This window comes from Berghia stephanieae, chromosome 8 (assembly GCF_034508935.2).
Source record: "Berghia stephanieae isolate SIO BIC M18660-M18661 chromosome 8, UCSD_Bste_1.3, whole genome shotgun sequence".
NCBI classification, from domain to species: Eukaryota; Metazoa; Mollusca; class Gastropoda; order Nudibranchia; family Aeolidiidae; genus Berghia; species Berghia stephanieae.
In genome coordinates this window covers 38,030,449-38,052,948 of record NC_088367.1, presented here as the reverse complement: position 1 = coordinate 38,052,948, position 22,500 = coordinate 38,030,449, and the positions used below count along the sequence as shown (strand labels likewise).

Genomic DNA, 22,500 nt, shown 5'->3' with positions numbered 1-22,500 from the left:
TTTTTTCTATTCTTGTCCTTATTTTTTGTAATTGTTGTGTCTGCCCTTCTTCTTCTTCTTCTTCTTCTTCTTCTTCTTCTTCTTCTTCTTCTTCTTCTTCTTCTTCTTCTTCTTCTTCTTCTTCTTCTTCTTCTTCTTCTTCTTCTTCTTCTTCTTCTTCTCTTCTTTCTTCTTCTTCTTCTTCTTCTTCTTCTTCTTCTTCTTCTTCTTCTTCTTCTTCTTCTTCTTCTTCTTCTTCTTCTTCTTCTTCATTATTCACACGCTGTGCCCGATTAATATACAATTATTCATGTTTTATTCTAAAGTTAATAAACCGTAACATTCAAAGAATTCAAATACCCCCATCCCCACCTTTTCCACTACATTTCGTCCTATTCTTCACCAAAGTGATATAAGTTGAAAGAATACTGCCCCCCCCCTACAACTTCCACCACACAAATCATAGACTATACCAAATTATGTGTCTCCTCTATCCAGTAAAGTATCCATTAAAAAAAATGTCATGCTTCTCTTGCACACGTCTCGACCTGAATTTTAATCCTCGATCTCCAGATACACATTGACACTGTCTTCATGTCTATAGCACTGAAGAAACGGTAAGACAAAAGGGAATTGGTTCAAATAGGAAACACGAAGATTCCAAGAGCATACTATCAAAGTACTTAGTTTGAGATCACCCTAAAGTCTCACCCAGACACAAGCACAGATCCCCACTAATGTTTTGTTTGCTTTTAAGGGTTTGATGGCACTTACGACACATTGAGGTCATGTCAGCGCCACTAAAAAGAAGAAAATGGAATAGTTATTGGATTACTACGATATATAATACCGAACTGGAAGAGTGGGTCACATTGAGACCACAAACTGTTTGGAATTATTCGTACTGATTTGGAAGAGGAAAGCATCCTACATATTCAAAGACAAGCTATTCATAATGGAAGAAAAGGAACCATATTTATTGTGACGAATCGTGCCATAACGGTACTATGTCCCCCAGTGAATTTGATGCTGGGATTTGAATTTTAAGCTTGACTTATAAAATATGAATGAGAAGATAAGCTTTTTTTTTTGTAGAAAACGAGTTTTGTTTCTTCATCTTTAAAAATCTGATATAATTTCCAAATATGGGTAATTCCGACCGCAAACTCGGTTTTCTTCGTCTAGTTCCTCCCTACATAATATTGGATTCAGGCAGCGGGTCACCTAGTTCATCCCTTCATAATATTGGATTTAGGCTCTGGTCACCTAGTTCATCCCTACATAACCTTGGATTCAGGCAGCGGGTCACCTAGTTCATCCTTTCATAATATTGGATTCAGGCAGCGGGGCACCTAGTTCATCCCTTCATAATATTGGATTCAGGCAGCGGGTCACCTAGTTCATCCCTTCATAATATTGGATTTAGGCTCTGGTCATCTAGTTCATCCCTACATAACCTTGGATTCAGGCAGCTGGTCACCTATTTGCCATGTGTAAAACTACTACATTTGTACAGAGTTGAGCCCAGTATTAATGTATAACATACAGTAACAAAATCAAGGGGGGTTTGGGGGAGCGTAGGATTCTCAATCAAATCTCTCCACATAAGGTGATGTTAAAACGTGCCTAACTTAGTAAGCCAATATACCCTAATTATATTATAATATTTCAACCCTTTCCCTCCCATTCTTCGTCAAACAAAATGGCGTCGTACTCACCGTCTGCCATCAACCATTCATTCAGCAGTACTCTCACCAAAACCCATTATCTTTCATTTTGACCAGAAAACTTTTAATTTCAGATTGTTATCGATCGATTGGAATGACTCCCAACTTGTCTCAGATCTCAAACCTGCAGACATCAAAGTAAAAAAAGAACAACTCAGATGCCAAAATCCGTGAACTGTTGTCAAAACAAAATAGTAATGTAAAAACATAACAGCTTCAAAAATGTCAAAAGTTGGACTTCGTATTCGTCAACTAGAAGTCCCAAATATTTTTCTGTCCTCTGTCTGGATGTTTAAAATGATGTAGTGACGTTTTAACTTTATCTTGTTTGTTGTTATTGGCTGAAGATGGGTTTTGAGCACGAAAAGTTCCATATTTGGAATTTTGTTATTATTTTTTCAAAAAGTTGTTGTATTCATGTTTGTACATTACTTTAGAAATCTAAATCGTCATAATGGGTTTTGGATCGTGGACATTACTGACAAGATTGGGACCATCGATCGATATTCCAAATTAAAGTTTTCTAAATATTAAAAAAAAAGAAGAAAAAAAGGGTTTTGTAATGGTTGGGCAGTTGTAGTCTACACTCCACTCTAAATATAACAATATGTGACCTAACGTCTCAATACGGTTTTATGTCGGGGTGGGAGTGGTTGACTTTTCCTCCAAAACAAGTCCTCGGTCAGGTTTCACGAAATGCAAGAGAATTTAAATTTTCCTAATTCTGACCAACAGAACTTAAAAATTCATTTTTCATCCCGACTAAACGCTGGTCAGAGGCACCAGGTCACATATAAAACTTTGTATCACAGTAATTGTAACAACATCAACACCACCACTCACGACTTCATACAGTCAATTCACGTTAATACAAGTCGTTTTCAAAACTAACTACGTACAGTGCAGCACAGTACAGTTCTATTTCGAAACTTGGTGAGGTGTGTAACAGTAGCCATAATACAGTAAAAACCAGTTTAAACCGAAACTTAAGGACAATTTTGGTTTAAACTGTTTCAACTGTATGTATAAGCAGGAATTTCGAGATTTCGGTATCGGAAGAATACAATGCAGAAATGTTAAACCATCGCATTGTTCCAGATGGTTCATGATTTCTAGTTATCAGTGCTATACTGTACAATATTTTATCACAATTGTAAGATCTGCTATAACGACAGAGCTGAAATACAACACACCATACTGTCCTTAAAACTAACTATCCGTACAAATTCGCTATAAAACACACTCTACTTTCAATGATGCAAATTAAAACAAGAAAACAGACAACACATCCGATTGCGATGTCACCGACCTTTAGCGACACATATCAATGTGTCGATAAGATCGCACGTGTTCCAACAACACATTATAAGTATCACGCCATCATAAAGACGCGTTAATCCACGGTGCCAATCATTGCAATAATATATCCTAAAAAAAAAAAAAAAAAGATTTCTAATCGAAGTGTCGGTTGTCTGTTTCTTGTATTAATTTGGATTCGTCGAAAGTCAACTTACACATGATAGTTTAACTCAAAGCAGGCTGAACTACGACTGCTCTCCCTTTGATTAATTAATAGATCTATTTATAGACTATTCTATCTATTGTGAAAAAACAAAAACAAAGAACATTGTGATAATAGTAATGTCTAATAACAATAATAATTATAATGATAATAAATTTTTTAAAAGCCAGAGATGTAATAATCCTTAAAGAGAAATTCACACGCGTGCACTTGTAATCGTTGTCGTCTGCTAAATGTTGTAGAATCAAAACGTTGGTTGGTGACAAACTGGACGTAACGATTCCAAAGGTTGAAAAGGGTCATTAAAAAAGACCGTGATAAAGGAATACACCACCACAAAATCTATTTATCATTATCATGTTGTAGATCGAATACATTATAATCCACGGTTGTTGGAAATGTTTTCTTTTAATCACGAGGTTGTCGTCGTCGTCGTCGTCGTCGTCGTCGTCGTTGTTGTTGTTGTTGTTATGATATCATCATCTTTATTGTCAGCATCTCGTCGTCGGTGTGTTGTCGTTGACATGCTTATTCCGCGCTGTTGATTTCAAATGCATCGTAATCGTCATTGATGTTGATTTTATCTTAGCTGCTTTGGTTGTTGTTGCTGCTGCTGAAGTAATTGTCGTGGCCGTTGTTGTTGTTGTTGTTGTTGTTGTTATTGTTGTTGATAATTTTGTTTTGATTGGAAAGTGAAGAAATCCAAATCAAAGTAAAATCCAAACAAACGAAATTGATCTCCATGTTCCTGAATATTATAGCTCTTCTGATGGCGTCGCACAGACCCGTGTCTTCCACGGATGACGACTTGATGAGATCATATCTACGTCAGGAGGCTACGAGAGCCACAAAATGAAGAGCTAAGAAGAGCTAAAGACCGTTCTGGCTTAGCCCTCAACGGAACTTGAACTCCAGTAATTGGAGGGAGAGAGGTTGCTAGGCCTGTAAGTAACGCCTGACGTTTTCCATCGTCGCTTGGACGGGCAGAATCCCAAACGTCCTGACACCATGCTCAATCCCCAAATGGGCTGTAAAACAACTTTTGCCTTGTACGTAGCTCTTCCAGGTACATGTTTAGTCTTGTCTTTGTCTGGGGTGGTCATCCTTTGTCATCTGAAGAACGAAAGAAATAAACAAAAAAGAAGAAAATATTAAACTTTTGAAGCCGGAATACCGGGGTGACTAAATGGCCATCACCATCAGCAACAAAACTAACAAACACAACTGCAATGGCAAAAACAACTCCCCCCCCCCCCAAAAAAAAAAAATCGAAACAAGCAAACACAAAGAAAACAAACCAACCCCCCCCCCCAACAACAACAAAACAAAACAAGACAAAAGAAACAAACGCAGCTCCCCCCCCCCCTCCGAAAAAACAACAACAAAACAAAAATAAAACCAAAATAATAATTAAAAAAGCGAAAAATAAACAATATCAATGATTTTAATTGCTTCTGGTGATATCATTTACACGAAAACAAGTAAAAGTGTTTGAAGGCAGAAAAAGTCCACGAAGTCGGAGTGTATCAATGCTATGTTGTGTTAAACTCATAAAACAATCTATTGCGACGATATTGTTTTGGTTTGTTTTGAACGGTCTTACGGAGCTTGCCCCACATTTAGGCCATATCAGCACCGTAAAAAGGAAGATAGTCATATAGACTTACATATGAAAGCACAGGGGAAAAAGTAAGACAAAGGGGAATTGGTTCGAAAAGGGAACAGCAGATGTAGATTCCAAGATCACACTATCAGTGTACTTAGTTTGAGATCACCTAAAAGTCTCATCCAGATACAAGGCCAGGTCCCCACGAAGAGGAATACACTCAAATGTTTACAAGCCGTTACATATCTAAAAAAAAAATAATGTAACAGTTCATAACAGAGAGATGATTTACAAGGAAATAAATAGCATCTCCCAAAAACTATAGTTGTACATTTGACTGTTTCCCTCCCAGTCAGGACTCCGACCTGGGCTAGTACAAAACCAAGTAATCTCATTCCAAGACAATGACTAAAAGCAACTCGGAAAACAGATAGGGGTATAGAAGACACAGTAAGGGAAGTCCCTGTCCATTGTGGGAGGCCATCGACCTCACCCAGTTGTTACTACTATTTGGAATCGACGGGAATCAATATTAATAAATGCAAAAATGCTTTCCTCCAGATTTAACAGACTCAACAACCAAAATACTGCTGGGTGGATAGTTAAGCCAAAACACCCCTTCTATTCCCACCACCCACCCTCCCTTAGACTGTACGTGGATTCGAATATAATCTGTTTGCCTGTGAGTCAACGCTCAATCTACTCCGTAGTCTGAAGAAAAACATTTTTTAAAATTTAAAATAAATAAATAAAAGAAATAAATTACAAAATGAAAAAAACCCCAACACATTGTAAAGTGTAGGCCAGAAAACTCGTCCATCGATTTCAATGACCACAATATTGTCCACAATTCTTACACTTAGGACTTCGCGATGTCCCAGGTTTGAGAATTTTAAAAAAAATTTTATTTTTAAAATTATTTTTTTTTTACCAAGTTGAGCATGACGAAAATCGATCGATTTTTGAAGGACGAGTGGACGATTCCAAATTTGATATTTCTTGACAAGACGGGGATCATTTTAATAGATATTTATTGTTTGAAGGACGAGTTTTCTGACCAGAATTTTTAAAATGTGATTTTTCAAAGCACGACAGTGCGGGGTCCCAAAGTTATCATTACAGCAATAAATATGTATTGTGTAATGTCGGGAGTACTCACGTTGGTGCGTTGGTGAGGAACTAAAAATAAAAATGGTTCATTATTATCGTACAGGCTAGGCGTGCGTATGAATAAATGGGAGTGTGTTGAGTCGAAGAAAAATAAGGGCCTATACAATAGCATGTGAGTGGTGGGTGGTCTTTAGTCGTGTGTGTGTGTGTGTGTGTGTGTTTGTGTGTGTGTGTGTGTGTATGTGGGGTTGGGGAGAGGGAGAAAGAGAGAGAGAGAGAGAGAGAGAGAGAGAGAGAGAGAGAGAGAGAACGTGTGTGTGTGTGTGTGTGTTCGTGTGTGTGTGAGGGGGGAGGGTGAGTGGGAGGTTGGATGTGTGGGTGGGATAAAGTACTGGTGTGGAGACTTTGTTGCAGTGAATAACCTTGCCATTACCGGTCAGTAGCTATAATAAGTAGACAATAATCCATGCCTTACACTTATTAACCCTCTCCATACCACCTACAGCAAAATCGACACATTTGTTACGACACAATATACATTTTTCTCTTATTCAGATTTATTTTGTACATCACAAACTTTGTAGAATGATCTTTTATTAATTGATAAGAACATAAAGTTGTTTTGTTTAGAGATTGTTTGAGTTTAAAGAATCAATTTTTCTGCTGGGTTAGCCTGCCATTTTGGGAAAATACTGAAAATGATCGGTAAGGAGAGAGTTAAGCACTTTTTAATTATTATTTTTAAAAAAATAGTTTTTCAGGATTTTTTTTTTCTTACTTCAAATGATATCGATGAATTAAACTTATTGTCAATTTGTCCAAAATGATCAAACCTATGACGCTATTGAACACAAGTTGGGGGTTTACTTAATCTATAGAGGAATTATAAACGTTTCCTGGCCTATTTTTGTTCGAACGTTTGTTTTGTCAGTTTACGGAATCCCATTTCTATTGTAACCCACGCCCACCTCGCCAACCCTCGGAGCGTTCAAAGAATGGTTCGCAAAAATGAAATAAGATTTTTAAAAAAAGATGAGCTTTTATATAGCGCAATATCCACTAAAATGCTTAAAGCGCTTTCCAATGGGTCCTTAGACAATAGCAACACTTAACATTTAGGACGGTGCATGACGCCTGTTAGGCACCATTACATTTTTCCCCGCTGTTAACAGCCAGGTACTCATTTTACACATGAGTACGGTGAGAGAATGTGAGAAAAGAGCCTTTTCCAAGGACTCAACTATGCGCCGAGCGAGGCTCGAACCCAGGACCTTCCGATCCGAAAACGAGTGTCATACCACAAGACCACATGGCCGCACAAGGGCGGGAGGTTATTGTAAAACACTTAGGGTCTTAGAATAATATTGTAATCATATGAAAAACAACTTTTACCAGTTTCTCCCCAGGTCTTGCACATAATACCTCATATCGTTACAAAAGTAAGAGAATGATTGACCTCCGCCCCATAAACATACAATATTATTTCAGTGAGGAATATTATCAAACCAGGTGGTTGACTATGTTATATACGCTGAACATAAATAAAATGTACTTTTCAATCCAAGCATCGACTTGTCATCAATGTTGTTACTCGTTTACCATATCAATTATTGACGAATAAATCAAATGGCCAGACAATCAATCAATTACGGATTCAATCAATCAATAAATTGTTCATTATAACAATCAAACTATAAAACAATTAATCAATTGAGCCTCAATCTACCATTCGACCAAAACCAATTAGTCGTCCAATCAATTGTTCTATCAGTCAATCAATAAATTGATAAATCAAATGAACTCCGTTTATCATTCAACAAATAACCAATAAATCAATCAATTAATAAATCGATCAATTTACCAACATACAATCTGTAAATAAATCAATCAATCGATCGATCAACCAACCAATCAATCAATCGATCGATCGATCAATCAATCAATTGACCAATTGATCAACCAATCAATCAATTTGCCATTCATTCAGTAAATTTATCAATCAATCATTCGATCAACCAACCAATCAATCAATTCAACGTTCATTATGCAAATCGATCACTTGCTGACATTCAATCAATCAATCAATCAATCAATCAATCAATCAATCAATCAATCAATCAATCAATCAATTTAAAAAGCAATCAATCGATCAATAAAAACAATTACCCCGTCAATCATTTTACAACGGCACTCGTTCCCCTTATCATTAACAACGTTGAAGTGGGAGCGACCGGCGAGTGCAAGAAAAAAGGGGAAAGCAACCGGAATCAAAGGGGGGGGGGGGGGGCAACCTCAACACCCATTCAACAAATTACGACTACACACAATAACACGTGTAATTGTTCCAATTAGCAGCGGCCATCGTTGATACGATAAGCTTCTACACGGGCTAGAACATAATAATAATATGGTGATATATCCCACGTACAGTAAAAACATCGTTATACACAATCACGTTCAGTTATCGTTAACTTAACATCCAAATTGAATATTAAATATAATCTATTCACGTATTAGAATATTGTGTTCAACATCGTCTTGGAATGGTATTCTGTCGGCTTGAGTCCGATGCCAAAAAATGGATTTTAAAGCTAATGTATACAGAAATTTGAACTTTAAATTGTTGTCACTATGCCCCTCCCCCTCCCTCCCCCCACCCAAAAATGGATTTTAAAGCTAATGTATACAGAAATTAAAAGTTTAAATCGTTGTCACTATGCCCCTCCCCCACCCAAAAATAAATTTAAAATTAGAATATACAGAAATTTGACATTTAAATCGTTGTCACTATACCACCCCCCCCCCCCCTTTCAAAAGAAATTTTTAAATTAAAATATACAGAAATTTGAAATGTTTACTTTTGTAAATTTAAGTAGCAATGACTATGAAAAATGTTTTTTTTCTCTTTTTGAGGAAAATTTTTGTCTGAAATCAAAGCCCTATCTCCATTGAGTAAAATTGTTTTTGAATTTTAAAATCCATTCATAAATAAACAAGCTATGCAGTTTCAAATGTGTCATTTATTTGGATGACTCACAAAGAGGAAAAAAACGCGAAAATATGGGACACTTTTTCGGCATTTTTTTTTTCGACCTTTGGCTGTATCTTGCGTAATAAGTGGATTAAAAGATTGAAATTTGGCAATTTTATGGCAAATTTGATAGAGAATATGATGAAAACATTAGAAGAGTTCTAACTTATATATAAACACACACACACACACACACACAGAGAGAGAGAGAGAGAGAGAGAGAGAGAGAGAGAGAGAGAGAGAGAGAGAGAGAGAGAGATTGCGTACGTAAACAAAAGAAATATAGAAGGAAAAGAGAAATTGGACAAGGGACAAAGGTTACTGATAGAACGTGACTTGGAACACAATAATCAAACCCATGCTGAGATTGTTGATCATATTGCAATCGAAAACTTTTAACATTATAATTTCTTAAATTCTTGTAAATTAAACAGTCAAATTATCAGCTGTTTATTGAACCCAAGCGCAATGGCAGACGATAAACACCTCTCTACCAGTGAGACCGCGCAGACATTTTGACTAGACATGAACTTTAAAACGAGGTCAACCAATCAGAAAGCGCTTTGCCACGACTCGTTCAGCCGCTGTTTGGTGCCAAATCGTTTTGAACTGTGGATTCGGGCGGGGGTGGGGGGGGGGGGGGGGGGGGGGGGGGGGGGGGGGCAAAATGGCTTTGTCTTTTACAAATGAAGAACAAATTAGGATGGTGTTTTGAAAAATACGGGAAGTCCCAGGTTTGAGAGTTTTTGCCAAGATGAGGGTCATTTGAATCGATCGATATTTGAAGGACGAGTTTTCTGGCCAAATTTTTATATACAGGTTTTTCCAGAGTACGGCAGCACAAGACATGGTCAATAATTGGCTTATAAATGATGTTAATGAATATACCATTAATATTCTAGCTATTAACGACGCTTTATTGCAACGATCTTAATACACGCTTGGCTATAATAATAATATAAAACCTAAAACTAGAGGTGTCTAAATGAGCCAATAAGATGGAGAGAAAGATAAAGAGTAAATGTGACTCATATGGAAGGGAACGACACAAAACAAACGACGTTTCGGTCTTTGGCCTTCTTCGAGTAAACACGAAATATGTTATATGTATTAGATTGTCATAATAGTTAAAACATAATAGGTGAAAATATGCGTATGTCTGTGTGTGTGTCTATGTATGTGTATGCGTGCAAGGGAAGAGAGAGAGAGAGAGAGAGAGAGAGAGAGAGAGAGAGAGAGAGAGAGAGAGAGAGCGAGAGCAACCGAGAGAGAGAGAGAGAGAGAGAGAGAGAGAAAGAGAGAAAGAAAGATGGAAAGAAAGAAAGAAAGAGAGAGAGAGAGAAAGAGAGAGAGAGAGAGAGAGAGAGAGAGAGAGAGAGAGAGAGAGAGAGAGAGAGAGAGAGAGAGAGAGAGAGTAATGAGATGAATTAATGTAAACCAATAATAATAATATAACACATTGTTATTATTTTCTCCAGAAGGCCGACTTCATACATTTAACTTGATAGTGCAAAACGACTGGCAACCCAGCGTTAACATATTCATTGCCGTACCCTGGAAAGATTGGCCAGCAAACTCCTCCTTCGCGGAGTCCGGATTTCCAAAAAGCAAAAGTGTAAGAATCGTATATTATTAATCCACTGACAAGAACTCTATGGCGTTAAACAATCACTCAGACTGTAGATAGAACGAAGTTGACGTCACTCAGACCTTTGTTATTGTTTTTTGCCATCCATGTTTATGAGTAATTCTCTCCAAACTGTATTAACCAGACTATAAACGTTCATGGTTACACATAGTTTTGTGTGTTTGTCCGTTATACTTCCGGATGGCAATGTTATTATGAGCTTCTAAGCCAAACGCATACTATCTATATAAACTAGCATACACACTAGCAGGCCTACATAAACATGCACTCGTACACTCAGACCCACGTACGGAAACGTCTCCGTATCCACATACGCACATTCTTTACATGCACATCACCATACCATCTACCCTAAACTAAATATTTGAAGATCCATCGATTAAAATGACCCTCAACTTGGGAAAATCCCCCAGACCTGAGAATTTTTGCAAAGTTCAGGGTCATTTTTTATCAATCGATATTTGAAGGAAGGGTTATCTGGGCAAAATGTTTTAATACGTGATTTCTTCAGACTACGATAGAAAAGTGAAAAGTGGCCCATTTTGTAAAAAGCTATCGTCGGATCATTGAAGTTGGTTCGAAATCAAGTTCCTTGTTTCAAAGTCAAAGTCGATGAATTAAATGGGTTATCATCCCTGAACCACGGACATGATATGGCGGCCGAATGGGTTGGTGGATTGATGGATGGATGGTTGAATGTATAAAGGGTTGAATAGATTAGACCTGTAAATGAGCTCTATAAAAATTGACTGAAACTCTTCGACAAACTGAAGATTCAATTATTTTTTTTAAAATAAGTCATCATTGGAGAGGAGAGTGATAAATACAATATATCAAAATAGTGGGTGTTATTTCTTACTGGAAGTATGACTGCCATAATTTGATGTAGAAGGAATGCTAAATAAGCATGTCATTCATATAGGTAAAGATGACCTCATCAAAGTCATATTCCTGCCTCTGGAATTTTTTTGACATAGAAAAATAATCACCATTATCATCTTTAACTTCTAGCCATGATCAATTGAATTTATTCCTCACGGGACTCACATCTTTATCGATGCTCGACAAGTCTGACTTGCGATCCACGAACAGCTCAGCCATTGTGAGAACATTAGAATAATGTAGCAATGAGCAAACTTGATTTTCAATCAGTAAATGACAGAGAAAAAAAACTTAAATAAATATGACTTCAGGCCAATACACTGAATTATTAAGTAGGAGTGAATTATTAAGAAGAAACTTCGGCAGGCGTAGCGGTAGCAGAAAAATTCAAAGAATCGAAATGAAGGTAAATCGCCACAAAACAGCAAGCTCGCTTGGGCTTGAGCAAAACAATGCCAGAAAACGTCCTGATTTGCACGGGAATTAATTAGGCTACTTACCATTGTTCCTTATGATCAGTTACTCAATCAGTGAAAAAATGGTCAACCAGTTTGTTTACAACGCGAGGCAATCGAAATGTGCTTGTAGCAATCTATCCTAACGTTCGATTTGAAGATGTCTACATAACGGACTTGCGGCATTCGCAATTTACTTTATCATAGTTTTGAGACTCCCCAGGTAAATGTGGTCAATTTTGGCTTAGATGAAACAGTGAAATTTATCGCTCGGTGGCTCAGTTAAAATTGGCTACAGTTGGGATCAAGACGGTTTGGAAAGTGAAAAAATAATTTAACGAAGGATGTGTGAAAATACCCAGGGAAGTGTTCAGACACGCCTTTTATAAAAAGCGTCGCTTTGTCTTGGCAATATATACATCGTTAAAATAAACGGCCCCCATGAGCTATGCGTAGCGCTGTGGAACACTCCTAATTATTTTACGGTCATTCGACTACGATTTGTGAATTCTTTCTTTTTTTATTTCTTTCTTTCTTTCTTTCTTTCCTTTTTTAAATATTTGAATTTGACAAATTGACTGATTTCAGTTAATTGACTGAGAATTTACAGGTCTAATAGATGGATAGATAGTAGAATGGATGGGTAGATAGATAGATGGTGGAATTAGGTGATGGGATGGGTGACAAAGAGTGGACGGATGGATGGATGGATGGATGGATGGATGGATGGATCGATGGATGGATTGGCGGATAAATGGATGGATATACGGATGGCTGGATTGACGGATCGAAGAATAAAAGGATGGACGAACGAAGGATGGGAGAATATACGTGAAAGGATTACAAATAGAATCCCAGACATAAAAAATATCCATGGCCACAAAATGTTACTATGTCGGGATTAACTTTGTAGATGCCGAAAGATTAAAAAAAAAGGATTTAAAGCTAAAATGTCTAGCAATATGAAATGTTGGCCTTTGTTAGCTTAATTTTTCATATAATTAATTTTCCAAGTCTCCAGTTTTTTACTATAAATTCAAATTTTAGCATGTAACCCATCCCGTCAATATAACGTTTAGAGGCGGTGGGTCACACACACACACACACACACACACACACACATCATGAAATAATAGTGCTCATCTTTTTTTTATTTATAAAATGAGCTATTTATAAAACATTTCAAGTATAATTATGATTATTTAACTTCTACAACATTGTTTCAAGCGTCAGGTCTCATCCACTTCCTGATGAGAGCTGGCGCTTGAAACAATGTTGTAGAAGTTAAATAATCATAATCAACTTGAAATGTTTTATATATATATATATATATATATATATATATATATATATATATATATATATATATATATATATATATATACATTACCGCAAAGTTTTCATCAATGCCGTGCCATCTGGACAATTATATCATTATCGTGACGCTGAGGCGGCACGTTAAAAACATTATCACATGATTAATTTTATGTAAAGGTACATGAGAACAACGCGCAAATTGATACAGATTTACGATTGCCTGATATCAGGTGTAATATGGCCGTACAATAAAAAACACTTTTTTACCTTCATTTTAGCCTGACAAAATAAAACTCTACAAAAAAGACTATCAAACAAATTAAACCCCCCCCCCCCCCCACTCCCCCGAAAAACAATCAATACAAAATAAAACAATTAAAAACAAACAACAAAAAGAACACACACACACAAAGCAATAAACCAACAAAATAATAACCCCCCCCCCCCCCAAAAAAAAAAAAAACGAAACAAAAAAAAAAACCAAAAAACAAACAAACAAAACAAAAAACAAACAACAAACAAGAAAAATACAAAAAGAACCCCCCTCCCCCCCCAAAAAAAAAACCCAACAAAAAAAAAAAAAAACCAAAAAAAAAAAAACCAACAATAAACAAACAAACAAAAAACAAAAAGCAAAACAAAACTACAACAAACTCCCGTTTCTTTTTCAATAAAACGTGTCAAACACAAAATAAAATCGCTACGGTAATAAATGCTGTAGCATTGTGAATTTAAAAGAAAAATCAACCGACTTGAAAAAAAACTAAAATCACCTATTGCCACTTGGATGAGAGTGTCAATACTCTTCAACAGTCGTAACGTCACTTCCTTCCTAATGACGCATGGTAACTTAGTAACACTGGCTCTAAACTATCGGAACAATGGCGGACGCCCGTATGAAATATTTCTCCGGCGAGCATAAACGCGTATCCAGAGAAAAAACCCCCATAAATTTGATCATGTTTTGACTTTTACACATTCTGATCACAAGGCATATGAAAAGTTCTAGCCAGCATGAAGAATAAAAAGTAATGATTTTCTTTGTTTAGAACCAAGATGGCCGCCGTTGCCGGGCGGCGTGACATCAGACTATTGAATCCTATTGGATTCAATAAAAAAGGAAGGTTTTTGTGATTGCGCGTCATGTCGGCTGTAACGAAATTCAAACCTGCATGAACGCCATGATACCACAACAAGATCACAAAGACATTAGACAGGGCCTTAGTCTCTGATGTAGTTTTTAATATATTTTTTTTATACATTGTAAGGTATGCAGCGATTAACACGCTTTAAAAAATCGATGACACGACAACTAACGGTATCTGTTGCCATCTTTGTTTATTTGACCAGTTAACCGTTGTACTCTACAAAGACACACATTTCAAACATTGGCCAGGAAACTCGTCCATCAAATATCGATCGATTGAACTCTCTCCTTACCAGCCATTATCAGGATTTTACCCAAAACTTCACACCAAACTAACACAAAAATATCTATTTTTATCACTCAAACACAACAGCAGTAAAGTGGTTGAGATACATTATTTCTTTTGCAAAACATGCTCTACAATACACTGTTCATTTTCTTTAAATTTTAAGATGTACAAGAGAAATTTGAATTAGAAAACTGTTGGTTGTATCGTAACGAATGTGACGATTTTCCTGTGGTTAGTAAGGAGAGGGTTAAATGACCCCTATCTTGGCAAAAACTCTCAAACCTGAGACCTCGCAAAGTACGTACGTAGTAAGTTTGAGAGTTTTTGTCGAGATGAGGGTATTTTAAATCGATCTATAATATTTGAAGGACGAGTTTTCTGGCCAATTTTTTAAACACGTGTCTTTCCAGAGTGCAGCAATGAACTGGTCAAGCAGGGATGCAATCGACAATGAAGAGGTTAGGGGTTCTGAATGTCACTTCCCTTTTTCTTCATTCGGCTATGGACACACATGATTGGTTGCATGTCGTGTGTGTGTGTGTATGTAATGTATGTATATAATATGTGAGTGTATGTTTGTGTGTAGTATGAGTGTGTATTTGTTTTAATGAGTGTACATTATGCGAGTAGCATGATGTGTGAATCCGGTGTGTGTACGGGTATATTATTATTGCTACCACTATTTTATAGGCATGTGTAAATGTTCAGGGTTTTACGACGGGTTTATTAATTATGCAATAAACACACAACACTTGAATCCTAACGACAGATGGCACGTGTAGACTTGGCTGTCTGCTCGAGTCATGTTCCTTACTCCATTGCATTCTACTCGAACGCTACTCCACTCACGATAGCGATTACATACCAATAACTTTCTCCAATAATAATTTTAGCCTCGTACGATACCGAGACAGATAAACGATATGATGATTTGCATGGCAAATGAGCGAGAACATCGAATCTCGAAAAAGGCACAAATCGTATTTTGAAAAAGTAATTTAATTAGCCTACTCCGATCCCCCCCCCCCCCACGCAGCCGAGCTAGTTATAATTAATAGAAATAAATTCAGATTCAAACCAAAAGCATTAAAACAACAACAGCATCATTGTCAGCAGCAGCAGCATCACAACAACAACACAACAACAACAATAACAAAACCCCCAAAAGTGGTGGGGTGGGGTGGTTGACCACCAAATCAGTGCTTGGGAATGAAGAGAGGCAAGACTTCCATTCACTTGATCAGGTTACTGTTCGATTATTCGTTTGGGATCGCGAGCACCGAGATGGGAACGCAAATAGTATTCGAATAATTTGGCCATCTGTTCGTATCAACACCACTGTGAGTGAATTCATCAAATACTCAGGGTTGGAGATTAAGAATAGATAAAGCGTATGTCTCTCTGTTTGTATGTGTATTTGAGGGGTGGGAGGGGGGGGGGGGGGGGGTGCACTAAATCCAGCCGAACTTTGACAAAAGTAATTTTTAGAAAATTTTCACCAGGAATTTATTTACTTCAGATATCGAGAGGACGAGGTCAGCCATCCAAGGTAGACCAAGGAACAATTTTGCCTTAAGAAGCCGCAGGTTTGTGGCTTTTTTGACAAATTAAATTGGAGTTCAATTCAACTGATCCATATTAGAAGTTAAAGTGTTTGTCAGGGCACTGGTGGTACAGTGGGGACTTTTTGAATCAACAGTTTCAATGGAGATTGACAACACAACAACAACAACAACAACAACAACAACAAGAACAATAACAATAAATAATAATAATTAATAATAATAAATAATAATAATAATAATAATAATATAATAATAATAATAATAATAATAACAATAAATAATAATAATGATATGATGATGAGTGATGATGATTGATGATGATGATGATGATGATGATGATGATGATAATAATAATGTGTTTATATTCCATCCTATTTATTTACTCGTTGAATGAACAGAATCCGATCCCCGACTTCACGTTGCTGACGTTCTAAGCATTACATAAAAACTGGTGTATTATAGATTAGTATTACAGTTACAAAGTAACACGATGAATGCAAATGATGTCGCTCAACTCTTTGCTTTTAAAAATTTTTGTTCTTGTTTGTATATCGATAGTCCACAAGGTGACACTGATCATTTCTGACAATTTCTCTTAATCAGTCTAAAATACATAGTTTTTGCGGGTTTTTTTTGTGTGTGTGCGAGTCGGTTCGATTAATCTGAGAAACAGAACTGGTAAATACTTCATTTATACTGCCGTACTCTTGAAAAGCGAAGTCCCAGGTTTAAAAGTGTTTGCTAAGACGAGGGTAATTTAACTCGATCGATATTTGAAGGATGAGTTTTCTGACCAAATTCTAAATATGTGTTTTTCCAGAGCACGACAGTTTTGGCTTACGTATTATCCGTATAATATGATGCACGTTTGAATATAATACTCACATGTATGCCCCATCAATGATTTTGTTTATTCATCTTAACAACGCCACTATCACATTATCTCATTCGTCTGTAGTGTTTCATCCATCCTGTTTTGTTGATAAAGGGGATACCCGAAACGTCCGTTTCATCTGTTTTCGTATACTATTATCAAATTGAAGATTACGTTCAATTTCAAATTGCTATTTATTTCATCGAGCTTCGAGCAGCAACATTAATTTACACAATCCAACGATGGACTTCGTGTGGAGTTTTTTAACCGATAGATTTCTGTCATATATTATATTTGTGTAGGTAAAAAGAATAATAAATTATAGCCAAAGGGGCTATTTTAGCCCGTTAACTGCCGCACTCTGGAAAGACGTATTTAAACATTTGGCCTGATAACGTATTCTTCAATCGATCGTGGGGTCAGCGTAGCTCAACGGTGCGGGTTTTGCTTCGTACCTGAAAGGTTCCGAGTTCGACCACCCGCCCCTGCGTTGTGTGGCCTTGAGCAAGTCACCTCGTCCTAGCTCAATCTGCGGCGCTGCACTGCGGCTAACGCCTGGGTTATTCCAGTCTTCGACTTGGAATAGACCCTAGAGACAAATTTCCCCTATGGAGGTGAATAAAGGGAATTTCATTTATTTTTAAATGATCCACAACTTGGCAAAAAAACTCTCAGAATCTGTGACCCTCGCGAGCTCCCAGGTTTGACGAGTTTTTGTGAAGAACGCGTTTTTCAGGCCAAAAGTTTAAAGACATGTATTTCCAAAGTAAGGACAGTTAACTGTTAAATATTCTTTGTGCGGCGCTGCACGAGGCCAACGTTTGGATATTCCAGGCTTTTCTCTGACTATAGGTAATGAGATTAGCGAAAGAGTAGCGTCCCTTGATTGGACGTCACCCAAGTCTGTGACGTCATCGGCGGAAAAGTTATTAGAGAGAGAACGTCATGTTGGTTGTGTGCATGCGTCTCTCGTCCTCGCGGACGCGATACAGATTGATAGATAGATAGATAGATAGATGATAGATTGATAAGATAGATAGATGGACAGAATGATAGATAGATAGATTAGATAGATAGTATAAGATAGATAGATGGACAGATAGATAGATTAGACTAGATAGATAGATAGATAGATAGATAGATAGATAGATACGATAGATTGACAGATAGATAGATAGATAGATAGATAGATAGATAGATGGACAGTACAGATAGATAGATAGATAGATAGATGATAGTTAGATAAGGATAGATGACAATAGATAGATAGATAGCCAGATAGATAGATAGATAGATGGACAGAAGATTAAAGATAGTAGATAAGATAGAATAGATAGATAGATAGATAGATTATTTAGATAGATAGATAGATAGATAGATAGATAAGAATATGATAGATAGATGGACAGATAGATAGATAGATATATAAGATAGATAGATAGATAGATAGATAGATAGATAGCAGATAGATAGATATAGATAGATAGATAGATAGATAGATAAGATAGATAGATGACAGATAGATAGATAGATAGATAGAAATAGATAGTATAGATAAGATAGATTGCGACAGATAGATAGGTAGATAGATAGATAGATAGATAGATGAAGATAGATAGATGGACAGATAGATAGATAGATGAAAGATAGATATAGATAGATAGATAGGTAGATAGATAAGATAGATAGATGGACAGATAGATAGATAGATATATAGATAGATAGATAGATAAGATAGATAGATGGACAGATAGATAGATAGATTAGATAGATAGATAGATAAGATAGATTAGATGGACAGATAGATAGATAGATAGAATAGATAGATAGATAGATAATAAGATAGATAGATGGACAGATAGATAGATAGATAGATAGATAGATAGATAGATAGATAGATAGATAGATAGATCGATAGATATGATTGAGGGGAGTTAGCTGGACCACGTCGAGTGACTCGACAGTTTCTTGAGCGAATTAAAAAATAAATTCTCACCTCGTTTTTTTTTTTTTAGACATTCTCCAACAAACGTTGTTTCGGCCAGAATTCCTGGATGGATGGATGAATAGATTGATAGATAAAGAGAGATGATATGCAACTAAAGACCAATTAAACTGTACTGTGACTTTCAGAATAGAGTTGAAACAATGGAAGCACGTGTGTATGTGTGTGTGTGTGTGTGTGTGTGTGTGAGAGAGAGAGAGAGAGAGAGAGAGCGAGAAAGAGAGATAAAGAGAGAGAGAAAGAGAAAGAGAGAGAAGGAAGAGGGGAGAGAGGAGAGAGAGAGAGAGGAGAGAAGAGAGATAGGGGAGAGAGAGAGAAGAAAGGAACAGAGAAAGAAGAGAGGAGGAAAGGGAGAAGAGAGAGAGAGAGAAGAAGAGAGAAAGAAGAGAGAGAGAAGAGAGAGAGAGAGAGAGAGAGAGAGAGAGAGAGAGAGAGAGAGAGAAAAAGTTATGTGCGCGGCACAAACAGGAGGGGATGAATTGTTCCATGAGCAAAGGCGGATGGCAGTGTGTAGGGCCCAGGATGCAATTCCACCACATAATAAAATTTTGGGCTTTCATTTCAGAACTACCGTGTGAAATGTTGAGCAGTTTCACACCCTGAGCGAACTCACCAAATCGATACTTGCTTGAAAACTACATCATTCGGCAAAACCTGAATCAGTTCTGACTCTCACAAAACCCCCTTACGCTCGCCCCCCCCCCCCCCCCCCCCCCCTTCCCCCCCATTTCCCCTGAAATAAAAAAAAATAATATTGATTTTATACAGCGCAATACCCTAACGTGTCAAAACGTTTTACAATTTTCCCTCCAAATAACATGTAGGGTCCCTACAAGGAAAACGCCTGTAGGGAAATTTTTTTTTTCCCCAGGCAAAGCTGTTAACGGCCAATAGGTTTGAAGAAAAATATAAAGAGCCTTTAAAAAACTAAATATCCACGGGCTAGAACCCGGACCCTTCCGATCCAAGCGAGTGTCCAGCAAGACCCCAAAACCCCGGAGGGGTTTGGGCCAAATACACCAACCGTCTTCCCCTCCACTTGCTCGGGGTTTAGATTTTTTTTGGGGGTTGGAGGGGACAAGGGCGCTCAGCGTTACGGTCTTTGCGTTTTACCAAAAGATAAAGTTAACCCAGTTCGATACCCTCCGCTGCGTGCCTTGAGCAAGTCACCCCCGCCCTACTCGCTTTGGGCCCCGGCTCCACTCCTACGCCTGGATTTTCCCTCTTCCTTAATAAAATTAAAGGGAAAAATTTCCCTTGGGGATGAAAAAAGGGATTTTATTATAATGTTAATATTTTTTTAAGCCCTCAAGTGTCAAAATTTTTTCCCCTCAATTTTGTCATGTTGTATTAAAAAAAAAATTTTTGGTTTTTTCATAAAATGCTGGAGTATAAAAAAAAGAAAAAAAAACCCGAAAAAAAATTTCCCAAATAAAAAAAAAATGTTTTTTTTCTCCCCTCTTCCCCTTTTCCTCTCTCTCTCCCCTCTCTCTCTCTCTCTCTCTCTCCTCTCTCTCTCTTCTCTCTCTCTCCGGGGGTGAGTGTGGGGGGCCCCGCAAAAGTGTGAATGTGTGTTTTTTGGGGGAGCCGCGCCATTGTCAATTGTTTGAAGCTTCACTGGGAGTACCTAGTATGAGAGGAAGGGGGGGATAAACGTTGAAAACAGCAAGGGGTCAGTTTTTTTTGATGTACGGACACTCCACGCTACAAAAAGCACATCAAACATCGAATGGATCCATGTCTAATAATCCCAAGAAATAGACCCCGGCGGCTACACAACGAATAATAACTTCTATCGCGATGATGCTTGATGTCGCAGCCGGTGTGTCACGTGAGCATTTTTAGTGGCATTGATAACAGTATATTATTTATATCTGGTCTGTTTTTATATTCCTGGCTTGGGGTTTAAAGTTTCACCACATCTATTTAAACAAATACAAAAAAACCCATCACGTGCATTTCAGGAACCCCCACAGCCCCAAAAACTACAAAACCCCACAAAACACAACACCCCGACACACGCCCAAGAACACCCCAAAGGGGGAAAAAACAAAAAAAACACACATAACACAAAAAATGGGGGGGTCCCATAGGCTATTATTACGGGGTTCCCCCCAAAACGATTGGGGGCGCGCCCAAACAATTTTTGACGTTTAAAACCCCCAAAAAAAAAAACAAATAATCCAACGATGAAGTAAATAAAAACTTTGAATTTAACACTCCCCGCTATTTACGTGCTGTTTGTGGGTTTTTGGAATTTTTTCCCCCACTTCTACTGGAGCGCCCCCAAAATCCTTGCCCTTTTCCCCCTTGCCTTTGGGGGTCTTCCCCGAAATAATCGATTTCTATTATATTTTTTAAAACACGGATTAACCAACTTTTTAGAAATAGAAATTTTTTTTCGGGGTCGTAAATAGGGAATTGAAAATCGGAATTTGTAAAAAAGCATTAAATGCCTTCTTAAAAAACATGCTTTTTAAAAACAGGCCATTTTTCAGGTGGAAAGGTTGAGCGTTCAACCGGCCCCTTTTTTTCTTCATTATTACTTTTAAAATCTTTTTTTTTTTTAACTTTTTGGGGCCTTTTTTTTTATAGAGCAAAAACCATTAAATGTTTTTTAAACACTTTACAAAGGGTCCCTGACCGCAACAACCCGTAACATGGGAGAATGAAAAGGACGCCTGTTAGACGAATGAACATTTTTTTTTCCCCCCCGAGGGGGAAAGCCCGTCCCAAAAGACCAGGTATCCCTTTTACCCCCCGAGTTACACTGAAGGGGGAAAGTGAGGTTTTAAAAAACCTTTTCCAAGGGAAATCAAAAGGAAAGGGGGCCCATCCAAAGCGAGGGGTCATACGGGGCTAGACCACATAACGTTTAAAAAAAAGCTCTCCCCCTCCTCCCCCCCCCCAAAAAAACCAAAAAGTAAAACATATATCTAAAAAATTTTTACTAAAAGAACTCGGTCTTAGTATCAAAAGGGTTGAAATTTGGGGTTTAAATTTTTTCCAACCCCCCCCCCCCCCCCCCCCCCCCCAAAAACCCCCTCAAACCCGGGAATTTTTTGAGGTTTTTTTAACCCTTTTTTATTTATTTTTTTAGAGGTGCGACCCGATTATTATTAAGAATAACTAATTGTTCTGGTCAAAATGAACAAAAGGGCTTCCGTTATTGGGCACTACGTCACCCGATCTGTGTGCCATTCCACACCCAGTACTCACTGACCCAAAAATGCTTCCTTTTTCTTCTTCTACTTCTATTTTATCTCCGCACTTAAAATTTCCCCCTTTTCCTTAGAATCGGACGGTGAGTGGGGTTTATTTATGGAAAAAAAAAGTCACTGAA

General features: G+C 37.5%; 1 protein-coding gene across 1 annotated transcript in view; it reads right to left on the bottom strand.

Annotated features, from left to right (window-relative positions):
* Positions 1 to 4,176: 4,176 nt before the first annotated feature.
* LOC144979000 (uncharacterized) overlaps positions 4,177 to 22,500 on the bottom strand; it is a 101,039-nt gene continuing 82,715 nt past the window's right edge. The window contains exon 4 of the mRNA XM_078925618.1: positions 4,177 to 4,341. Coding sequence (XP_078781744.1) covers positions 4,328 to 4,341 — 14 coding nt within the window. The 3' untranslated portion in view covers positions 4,177 to 4,327. The remainder of the gene's footprint in view (positions 4,342 to 22,500) is intronic.